Here is a 12167-nt window from a genome sequence, read left to right as displayed (position 1 = left end):
GACATTTGCATCCTTTGTCTCAGTCCCAGAGTATGATATCCAGCTTCAGCTCTAAGCTTCAATTTCCTGCCAACACAGATTCTGGAAGGCAATGAAGATGAATCAAGTGTAGTTGGGTCTCTGCCATTAATGGATTGAGGTCCTCGCTCTTGTTAGCAGAGGGACAGTCCTAAGAGAAATTGTCCATCTGTTGGTTCATGTTCCAAATGCTTGCAACATTCAGGTAGGACCAGGCAGAAGCCAGGAACTGAGAACTCCATCTAGATTTTTCATGTGGTAGCATGGACCCAAGAAGTAAACCATCACTTGCTGCCTTTCAGGGTGTGCATTTGCAGGAAGATGGACTTAAACTAAGCACTTTGATATGGGATGGAGGTGTACCCAACAATGGCTTAACTGCTGTGCCAAATGTCACCTGCTATCCAATCCTAGTGCCCGGTTTTGACCTCAACTCAGTTCAAGTTGTTGCTGGCTTTAGGAAGTGAGTCAGTGAATGAGAGTTCTCAGTCTCTGCATCTCAAAATTGATCAATCTATCAATTATTATTTTTAGAAAATGATCTTTCCCAGGAGTATACAACACACTTCTTGAAGATGAGGTGGTTGTTGCCATCTAGTGTAAGGATGACAGTGAGACGGAGGGACCTCTTCAGGTCCTAAACTCTGAGTGGGAGAATCTGGAAAACTTATTAGAGATCCAAGTGGCCAGGAAAACCATAGTGTTTATTGTGAGTGGAATCCAACAAATCATACTGCTTCGAAATGACATGATTGAAGTAAAGATCTAGGAATCTTCCCATTTCCCTATGCAACTACTATGACAGTCACATTGCTGGGGCCCACTGCTTGCTTTGATTTCCCTGTTATTGAGCAAACAGACCTTGGAGTGCTGGTGCAGAGGGTAGAACCAAGCCAGTTAGGAAGGTTCAGGAGAGGTTCCTGAGGTTTTGCTTTTTGGGTGTTCTCTGGTTTACAGCTGAGTCCTATATAAACATACAATTTCTAATGGAGTACTGGCCACAAGACTTCCAATCACTATGGAAAATCCAAGTTTTTTTAAGTGAAAATCCAGAAAGTTCACTGTTGCTCTGAACAAATAGTTCAAACATGATGCTGCAACAAAAACAGAAGTTTATTTTAAATCCCATTTACAGCAAGCTTAAGCTTTTGGGAACATGTCAAACTGAGTTATCTTTCTCCAAAGAATCAAAAGGCAACACAATCTGACTGCACTACTGAGAATTATTAAAAAGTTAGCGTTGTAATAGCTTGCTTTATGATCTCCAAGCAGACATTTCTCTCGGTTGAATTTCCTTATGTTGTTTTATGATCTTTCCATCTTGTTCCTACTGCTTTGCATTGATGAATGCCAAGACTATCCCTGAAAATGCAAGCCCACCTATAGGTTAGGACCAAGATACACATCAGCTGAGAATTGAAAAGGGGCTCAGGTTTCTGGTAGCTTTGACCAGGATCCTCACCATACTCAATGGCTTATGAATAGAACCATGCCTTCCATACCTCATTTGCCCTCATTTCAGCAACATTAACAAAAGAAAAATGGAGCGTGCTTTAAGACAACAAGACAGAATAAGCTTTTTCCTTGGAACATTTATGTGGTGCATTTCAATAGCGAGTTGGGGTGCATGGAAGACAGATAAACATGGGATTCCTTCCAAGCACTAACTTTATCCAATCATAATTTATTTCATTCACAGGTTTTCATTTGTTTATTCAGATTTTCTACTGTATGCTTATGTTGAATTAAGGCAAAGTTGATCAGAAAAGAAACAATGTTTGCAAGTATGCCTTTACACATTTGTCTAGATGCCCATCCCAGGATGAACTCTGAATGTAAGATTTATAAATCTTATCAGAGTGTAACTTCTAATCACAGTCTGAAACACATAAAAAATAGCTCAGGGCTGAACATTTGGCCTGGTTTTGAGACGTTAGATGTCCAGATGTGGAGACAGTGTAGTATGCATCTCTGCATCCAGATCAAAGATGATCTCCCAGTGGAACTGTTGAATATAGCCTGACAGCAGGAAACTGGACACTCTGACATACCTACAATGTCAGGAAACACTTCAACAGTGGAATGCTGGATTTATGACTGTTCATGAAGGAGTACCCATTGTAATACTAGATGGGAAATCAGTAGAGGAGGGGGATGACTTAGGGAGGGGGACGAAAAATCCCAGAGTCTTTGGAACAGTATCATGAAGTAATAATAAAAATAAGAAGCAGCAGCAAAAAGAAGAAGAAGAAGAAGAAAAAGACATCATTTAAGACAATGCCTAAATGAGTTTGACTCCTGGTTCCTACTTTTGACTCCTGGCTCCTGCTGAGGTGTGCTCTAGGGGGCAACAGTGATGGCTCAAGTATTTGGGTCTCTGCCACTCATGTGGGAGAGCTGAATTGAGTTTCTGACTACCAGCTTCAGTCCGGCTCAGATCTGCTCATCACAGGCATTTGAGTAATGAACCAGCGGATGGGAACTCTCTCCATGTGTCTGTTTTTCTTCTCCTCTCTCTCTATTCTGTGCTTCACAAATCATAATAATAAACAGTTCAAAAATATGATAACCAAATGTACATCAACAAACTAACTGCTGTCTTCAACCAAATTAAACAAGTCATTGTTTTGTCAGTTGAAAACAGTTCAGAATTTAAATGTGTGGTTGGAAATCTGAAAGCAGAATGCATTTATGAAAGGGAATACAAAAAGTGTTGACAGAAAATACTTCAGTATTAAAACAGGAAATGTACCTTAAATTTTTAAGTAATGTTTTCAAATCAAATAATGAACTAATGGGTGTTGAAATTTTAAAGTGTGGCTTATTTATATGTTCTGATGAATTATGAAGACTGATACGCTCATATGAGAAGCAAGAAGAAGGAGCTGTTGACCCTGTACTCAAAGGACACAGGTTTGAGTCCTGTGTTTGCCATTTGCTGGATTTATCACCTCAGTTCTCCTGAGCCCAAATTCATCTGTGAAAAGGAGATAATGATGATCAAAACCTCACAGCTGTGAAGATTAAAAATTAAATCTTTCACCCAGCCAAACCTGATATGCAATAAAAATCCAGTAAATATTATCTTAAATGAAGTAGTTTAGACTTAATTCTATAGGAAAAGAAGCACCAATAAAATTGTTGAATATCTAATTAAGATAGTAAGTCCTAACTAGTAGAAAATGTGTTCCATCAGTACTATCGGTGGGATAAATTAGAGGACACCCACTGGGAAAACATCACTGCAGGGCAGCTTTGAGGAAATGAGGGCATGGAGCAAGCTGTGCTGGTGGCAGTGTGCAAGGGCTCACCATGGAAGGGGTTTCTCTGGAGAGCCGGTAGCGCTGGAATACGCATTTTTGGACATAAACTGCTGCTCAGAAAATAAGTAGATTCTAATCTGATGGCTCTTTCCCCACGTGGTGGCATGAGTTCTGTAGAGATACTTCTGTAGATGCTCAGTTTTCACAATCATAAAATACAGAGATTGGACAAATCCCTAAGTATCCTAAAAGCACGAGAGTGCTCCGTGCTTATTTGAAACAATACAATTTGTTGGGCTGATTAGATGAGAAATTGAACAGCATAAGGAAAATGAAGGCGTTAAAGACAACATAAAACACAAAACAGCTTGGAACCAGAGGTATTGATAGTGTCATCACCAGGAAAGTGAAAACCAGAAAAAAAGCATTTGAAAGGAGAACATAGTGAATGCAATTTCTAACAGAGTGTCAAACAATTAGACGCATAGCTCTTTGGGAATTCACGATTTATTTATTTTAGACTACTTCCTGAACCGTGTAAGTATCAGATCTCAGAACATGTTTTTTCTTTAATTTACAGATTCTTTTCATTGGCGATTCAACCAATAGAGGCATCATGTACTATCTGATTGAAAGAGTGAATGAAACATTGCAGGAGTGGCAGAAAGTGCACAGCACTAAATTGTATCACAACGTCAATGGTGGGGAGACCTTCATCAGTTATTCTTACTACCCTCAGTTCTGGATAAGCCCTTCCTTGAGACCGACATTTGAAAAAGCGCTTGAACATCTCTTACAAAGGTACAATGGAAGCATTATGAAGGCACAATGCCACACTGCACTGATTGGTGGATGCCTGGTAGTCACAATTGCTCACAGTATATCAAATGTGCTGAAAAGTTTAGACTCCAAGTAATGTGGCTGAAAATGAGTTGGAAATGACAAGGAGGCCCTGTGATCAGGAAGCCAGATATGGTTCAATGAAATGTGAGGCAATGCAGTTAAAATGTTTACCATCTGTTTCAAGGCAACATGTGTTGTTTTTCTTTCTGGATTTCAGATCACGTCCCCTGGAGAATACGGGCCAGACTGTACTGGTTGTTGGTGGTGTTCAGTGGCTCAATTCCAATCACCTGCAAATTATTCACAAGGTTTTGAAGAGGTGAATTTCTGCAATGATGCTTTCATTAGCATTCTGAATTTAAAAATGAATTCTCCTGATATGGCTGAATTTTGTCCAGATTTTTTTGAAGGACAACTTGTAATTTAAAATTGCTTAAACTCTAGTATAAAATGCTCCAAAATACCTTCATATCTAGTCACAACACAGTTCTTCAGGACCCAAATTTATATTCACCATAGATCAAAACAGTTCCCTGACATATAAGTTCTATCCAGAGAAAATCTAATATATGTCAAATTGGTAAAGTGAGGATTTAGCCATATATGTGACATCATATTTTACAAGAATCCCCCAGTATCGGTTTATGTCACTGAAATGTGTGACCTTTACATTCTGGTCATTTCTTCCAGGGAAAATTTACTTAATATCCTAGTGATCATCAAAACTCTGGGAATTGGATTTCATCTGCCCGTGGATGGAGTGCATTTCTTAACACTGGTAAGCCCATTTCCTCTGGGCTATGTGAGCTTTATGGTTGCTATAAGAATTCCTACTGGAAAAGAATCCAAAGAACAGTATATAAAATTCATTAACCTTCATTAAAAAAATAAAAGCAAATGATATTCTTAAGGGCTATTCTTTGAAACAAATTATAATTATTCTTGGAGACAAGACTATACCGCAGGTTGTAAATAATGCATTAGGTTCATAAAAGAAAACGAGTGTGCTAAACTACATAGAAATAATGAACAGAGGGGTACACGGTGGGGATTTGCCCTAAGTACCTCTCGCACCACCAATATTTTCATCAGCTTTAAAGCTATGTAAGCACGAGCTTTCTTTCTTCAGACAAAACTGTCACTATCAATGAGTCCTTTGGGAAAGAATGGGCTTTTTGAAGATGATTTCTGACTAAGAGCTTTTTTAAAGAAAAAAATCCTTTGAAGGAATATAATTGTTTTTTCCTCTGGTTGGATAGTCATAAATGAAAGTGGTTAGGGGGCCTCAGATGACTTTTCCTAGAAGATATTAAATTTGTCTCAGCAGTGAGTGGAAATCTCTGAAATAAAATGAAGGACAAGAGCCACAGGCAAGAGAATTAGCGGCTCTTGCTGAAATGAAGAGAGTTCATGACAAAGCTGAGTTTGCATGCAGTTGCAGAGTCAGGGGAACCCCAAGAGTCGGGAAGATAGGAGACAATCCATATGTGTATGTATTAGATACTCTTAGCTTTCCCAGGAAGAAAAATGACCCTCCCCCTTTTTTTTCCTAAGATTTTACCTATTTGGTACCAAATCTTCCATGGCCCCAAACAGGAAAACTCTTAGAAAGTGGTTAAGTAAAACCTCCCATTTTAGCATCTTGGGATCCAAAGGGCTATATCCGTGAGTTGGACATTTATCATCGGAGAGAGTAGGGGATTTAAAGCCATACGGATCAGGAGAAAGGATCTTTGGTAATTTTTCCAGGGGGTTATGAAGTGAGCCCCATTTAACATGGTTTGATTAAGTCACCATGTCAGTTAAGTTACCTTCTTCAAGATTCTGGTAGCTTCAACTGTGCTGCTCAGATGGCAACTTCTTACAGCACCTGGGCACCTGGGCACCTCGGGCTTCTGCACTCGCCCAGAGTCAGTTCCTCTCAGCACTTTCAGTGTGGTAGTCTCCTTTCAACAAGAGACCTAGCACCAGAGCTCCACTGCTGCTCAGCAAGCAGCATTTTCAAATTGGGTGAAGACAAAAGGAAGGAGGCAGAGTTGGGACACAAAAAGAGAAGAGTCATGGATAAATGCAGGGGAAGGCAGAACAGAGACCTAAGCTCCTTATCACAAATTCCAGTTGTCATTTCAAACCGGCCTCTGCCTTCGCTGCTGACGCATGTAAACACACGTATGCATGCCCATGACCACAGCACGTTGAGCTCAGCTTCTCCAGCACATCCTCTATGTCAGCTTGAAGCTTGAAAACCACTGCTGCCTCTTCTTGGGGATCACTCTCCCCAGCCCCCAACCTGAGTAACTTTCAATGACTCTTCCAGTGCTGCTGCCTCTGGGAAAACTTTATTGACACACTAAACTAGGAAAGCTACTTTTCCATTGAGTTCCTGCACCAGTGCCTGTGGCCTGGCTCTTGCCATAGAGCACTTGTAACCCTTGGCTGTCTGTCTCCACCCCTATTGCATTGGACTGTGCTCTTGGTGTAAACAAGGGCCTGGTGAGTGGAGACAAATGCCAAGTATAAATCTGGGCACACTCTCAAAAACTACCTGGTGCATTAGTAAGTTTCTGATTTTTTTAGATGATTTTGATGCTCTCTAATCATTCCTTCTGAAGGGAACAGTAATTTCCCTGTCTGAATGATGACCCACAGTGGTGTCCCAACAGGAACTGTCTTTTGCTTCACAACCCCACTTGCTTGTGCAGAAATAGTAAGACTCAGCCACTTTCCCTAAGACAGGCCATCAGAAGGCATATGTTTAAAAAGCTCTGTAATTCCCAGTGGGGTGTATTTTACCTCTCCTGCAGTATCACTCAATTTCTCTCCCTGTCTGTGTTCCTTCCCAAGTTGCTTTAAGGTGTTACCCCATGAGCATTGCTCTGTTCACCTCCTGAAATCACCACATAGGAGTTTGCTTCTCACAAAACTAGTCTTTTTCTTAAAAAAAAAAAAAAAGTTCCATGAATGTCCTGTTACTAAGACACAGTCAAGTTGAGAATGTTCTTGAACCAAGCAGACAAGCAAAAGGGCACGTCCCTCTAATTCACTTTTTGAGGCACAGAATGAATCAGCACCTGCCTCTAGATCCCTCCAGATTTCACCTTTATGAGCCTCTTCTCTTCACTGCCTTCATTTTGAGGGAAATATTGTCTTTGAATGTCACCTAAAAATAGGCATGAAAACACATGCAGAAGAGAGAAAATTAGATGTTCTCATACTGTTTATTTTTTATTGTTGTGATTGAACTCACAAATGCAAGTACCTATTTACTTTTTCAACTGAAAAAAATTAAAACTCATGGAGCTTGTGTTGTAAAATAGTGGCTAAAGCTGCCATATTCAACACTGACAACCCATAGGTACACTAGTCCTGGTCCTGGCTGCTCCACTTTCATTTTAGCTCCCTTACAATGTGCCTGGTAGATCAGCAAAAGATGGCCCCAGTGCTAGGGTGCTTGCAACCACGTGACAAACAAGGATCCTGGCTCCTGGCTTCAACTTGGATCAGCACTGGTAGTGGGACCATTTGAGGAATAACTGCAAATGGAAGATCTCTCTCTCTCCTCTCTGTGTGTAGTTTTTAATTAAATAAAAATGAATGTTAAAAGTAAAATTAAAATTAAAAAGCCATTTTGCCCTAATAAAGGGAGTCACCCCCTCCTCATGTGAGTCTAGGTTCTCCATAAAACCTACAACAAAACAGGGGCAACCCCTTATTAAAGGGGGCTTCATGCAGAAGTGCCCAGAAAGGCTGAGCAGCAAATTTCAAACTGGCATCTTTTGGGTGTCGCTCAGTAATACACCACACATACTTGTTAGGCCTACTGTGTGTTGGGAACTGTGGATATACTCGATCTATTTTGAAAGGAGTTAAAGACAGGTTAGTTAGGAAGTCTCAGATTGCAACTAATTTCTGAGAACTCTTGGCCAGGCCTTGGAGAAATCCCGGGACAAAGAACACTGGTGGATTTGTTCCTGCCCCTCCCAGTCCCCATGGCAAAGTGGACCTGAACTCGAACTCTATATTCATGCGGGACCATTGCCTGGAAAGTTGGGGGGTGCGAGGGAAGGACAGCAGTAATGTGATCCAGGGTAGCAGCAGCTGGGGCCTTCACTCAGACCTTTCGCTCACCAGGACACACCGTGCTTTTACTCTTTCCCCATCTGCCTCCAAGTAGCAAACCTCCACCAAGACAGAGAGAAACTGACACTGGAAGGTTCCCTCTCTCACCACTCCCTGCCCTGGGTGAACTGCTTCCTGCCATCTGCTAGTCTTGTTGGTTGGCATGTTTTCTCCAATAAGAGACTTGCTGAAGAGCAGGGAAGCAATGCTTATTGGTCCTGTCTCCCAGCCAGGGCTAAGCAGAGAACAGGTGCTGACTAAATGAGAACGCAAATTCATAGAGATGGTTTGTTCTTAGGTTCTCAGGTGATTTTTTTTTTGAAACAAAGTTTTAGATATTTTTTATGGGCAACAAATTTAAGGAGTTTTAAGGAAGAAAAAAATCAAAATTGTACTGTAGATGTCAGTGTATTCATATGTTGTGTTTCAGAAGTGGTTGCATTTATTGTTTTGAGTGGAAGAATTAAAACACAACTTTATTTAAGGAATATGTGTGATATTCCTGATTTTACAACATGATCGATGTGTTTTGCAAAAATGGCCTTTACATGGTTTCTGCTTGGTTATTCAATTGTAATATAATTCTCTGCCAACAAGACCCCAAATTCTTCTGCTTTGCAATTCAGGGTGAAGTACAGAACCTCTGGAAGGAAAATTTGATTATTCTGGACGCTGCAAAAAAATACGGCTATGAGGTTGTTGATACGTTCACTATAACAATGGGACGATATAAAGAGTTTCTGCAGGGAAACTGTGGGTGTCATTTCCACGAGGTATTTATGGTGGTTTTGATTTTTACAGCTTTTAACTGAAAAAGAAATCATTGTAGTTTTAATTGCATTGTCAATCTCATTTTGCAAGAAAAAAAATTATGGCAGGAGGAAATTAAAGGATCATTCCTCAGCTAAAGCAAGTAGTAATTATAACTTAGGCTCTAAGAAATGAAGCAATAAAAATAAGTAGAGTTAATGTGTATGGCTCAGAACTAGGAACTGCTTCAAAACTAGGGTCATTGGCAAAGGCAGCCAAGGAACCAGGAACCTGCAGACCATGTGCTTTCCCCAACTGGCTTCCCATCTTGCTATCAGAAATTTCATCCAAAGAAGGTGACAGCAATCCTTCACTGGAGGCATCTTGAAAATCAGATACAAAAGAACAGATGACTTCTCTCTGTTGGTGCATCTAAACCATGACAAGAGAGTCTGTGCTTTGAGTAGCTTTTGTCCCCCTTTCCCTGAGAAGCATGGTGACTTCATTTGTAGCTGGTAATTATATAGACTTAGTTGATAAACTGAGAAGACTGTTCTTTTTTCCTTTTTTTTCTGTCTTTTCAAACTTCTCTGTGCTTTATTTTCTCCCTACCACTTGAATAAACTCTTGGGTAGGTTCTCTAAGTTTATAGTCACTTTCAGACAGTAAGGTTTCTTCAGTCCCTTTCAGGCATAATAGAAATATCCTATCAGTACTGAAATTGTCCAGTCCTCTGATGGGCATTGTGACAAAGTGGCTGCTTGAATCACTTACATACCATATTCAAGTTCTTAAGATGTAGTTCTTCCTCTGTTTCCCATCCACCTTCCTACTATTGTGGCTGGGAGGCAGTAAATGATGGCCCAAATGCTTAGACACCTGAGACTCATGTTGGAGACCCAAAGAGAGTTCCTGGCTTCTGGCTTCATGCAGGAGTCAGGAACTCTATCTGGCTGTTGCAGGTTCTTGAAGAGTCACATAATGAAGAATCCTCTCTGTCTCTCTTTCCCTATGTCTCCCTTAAAAATCAAATAAATAAGACTGTCCAGTCATTGGTGATAACCACATAGTATTCACTTCCCTGCACCTGCTTTAGTTCCCAAAGCTTGAAGCAGGATGCAAGAGGCTTTTTTGTTATGTCCCCATCTTGCACCAGAATAGAGATGGGGTATTGGAGCAAGAAAGGTCTTACTTAACTGTACAGACATATACTTTCAGTGTAGAGCATGGTATTTTCTGTTCTGAGACTGCTCTGTGAAGTTCTTGAAGAGGTCCCCCGTGGGACCTTCCGGCTACAGCTTCCTTGGGGAAGGCTCTCTCTCCTGCAGTTGCAATCCATCGTTGGCCTCTTGGCATCCATTGTTGTACATTTCTTTGTTCTTCCTGACATCTTCTTGGAAGATCCTCAAATTGGCATTATGCTTGGAACATATACTTAGTTGCTTGCATTTCACCAGAAACACTCACGTAACCTGCTGTTGCTTTTTGTTTGTTTGTTTTTTACTGGAAATATAGTTAGTTCCCAATGCAACCTGCTTTCTCTTGCCCTCCCTCTTCCTTTCTGAGTCTGTGTCACCTTGAAGCTGATCTCTAGTTGCAGTAGTTGCAGTGCCTCCTACTAGTGTTAATGCTCCCTAGAACTTCATCTTCAAGGTTGTCGCTCTTGCAAGGGCCTGCACCTGTTCTAAAGCGAGGATGAAACTGTACAAAGCATTTGGGAAAATTTACATGCAATTCCTCTTTTTCCTCATCTCGCTCTCCTGATGAAACAAGGGTTTGCAAAATTGGATTCTGTCCACACTTCTGCAAGTCTTGCATAGGCTGTGCAGCCCATGCTTGGAATTATTGTCTGGTTCCAGGGCCCAGGGGATTCAGCTAAAATTGAGATGGAACGTGCCTCTTTTATCTTCCTATCAAACACTGATTCATTCTTTCTTTCTTGGTTCCCTTGGTAAATGAAAACACACTCATTAATGGGTTGGCTAGTGAGCTGACAACTACGAATTCCTTCTAATAGAGTTTTACAGCCCCTATCTGACTGTCAGAGTCCATTTCAGTACAGGACTTACAATACTCAAGAAGTTACCGAGACTGCCATGATGGACTAATGGACTCACATCATCCTTTTAGATGACCAAGGGAACTGCATGTGAGAGGAATGGGAGCCAACAGCCACAGCAGAGCACATGGCACTTTGTTGTTTTCTTTTTTTTTTACAGTGTTAATATCTGGTATTTATTTTCCTTTGAAATGTCAGATTTTGAGCTGACACTTTTTTAAAAGTTTTTTTTCTTTTTTTTTTATTGACAATCTTTACATAGTTAATTAGGGTAAAAAGGTTCAAGGGTTACAGGAAAGTGGGTAAGACTATTATTTTTTCCATATTGTTTCCTTCATGTTTAAAGAGGGGTATTAAGGAAGAAGACCCACCCAATTTCCCACCCTCCCCTGGTCCTGGATGTAGGGTATGCTCCGAGGTTCTTGCTCAGGTGGTTTTGATATTTCAACAGTTATGAATCGCTGCCAATCTTGACACTCTAAGCACTATGAGGTCTTTGAAGAATCCACTGGTTGATATAGTCCATCATAGAGTCTCTGTTTGCCCCATATTTCGCTGCTAAGATATAGCTGAGATGTTTGGTTGACCTGTTCTGTCTTCTCTCTTTTCTTGGTTAAGGTTCTGAGTCCAGCATTTTGACTGGGGAGATCTCCAAAGAAACTTTGAGGTGTGCTCAGACCAGGTTCTTGTAGGAGAGCACATGGCACTTTGATACAGTGACAGGAAGCTGCCTATGGTGCTGTAGAATACATTTTAAGCTGCAAGACATTACGCATCTCCTAATTTCTTCCATAAGAAAATATACTACTCTCAGAGTACTAATACAATCACAAAATACCAAAACTTGGGAGCACAAGAGCAGATAAGACTAAAAGAGAAAGAAACAGTGAGGTTGCAGCTGAGCCAACCCAGGCTCCCAGTTGGCAATAAAAACAAGCCGATGGTTGCCAAACCCACAAAAAGAGGGAACTTTGAAAGACAGCATGCAGATTGGGTTATATTTTTGACTCTTTTAGAAAAGAGTTACTTGTTTATGTTTGTATAATGTGTCTTCAATTAGTATCTGGGGTGAAGAGAGAGTGCCTGCTTTTCTCTTTCAGCTTCAGTGTTCTCAA

At 40.7% G+C, this 12167-nt stretch overlaps 1 protein-coding gene across 1 annotated transcript in view; it reads left to right on the top strand.

Annotated features, from left to right (window-relative positions):
* The window catches only part of CPED1 (cadherin like and PC-esterase domain containing 1), a 211846-nt gene that overhangs the window by 185830 nt on the left and 13849 nt on the right, over nt 1–12167 (top strand). Inside the window, exons 18-21 of the mRNA XM_041002454.1 lie at nt 3862–4082; nt 4342–4443; nt 4815–4902; nt 8870–9016. Coding sequence (XP_040858388.1) covers nt 3862–4082; nt 4342–4443; nt 4815–4902; nt 8870–9016 — 558 coding nt within the window. The remainder of the gene's footprint in view (nt 1–3861; nt 4083–4341; nt 4444–4814; nt 4903–8869; nt 9017–12167) is intronic.

The sequence above is a fragment of the Ochotona curzoniae genome, unplaced genomic scaffold (assembly GCF_017591425.1).
Source record: "Ochotona curzoniae isolate NIBS_2020 unplaced genomic scaffold, NIBS_Ocur_1.0 scaffold_2476, whole genome shotgun sequence".
Classification (NCBI taxonomy): Eukaryota; Metazoa; Chordata; class Mammalia; order Lagomorpha; family Ochotonidae; genus Ochotona; species Ochotona curzoniae.
Note: the sequence above shows the minus strand (reverse complement) of the source record. Positions and strands in the feature narration are given on the sequence as shown.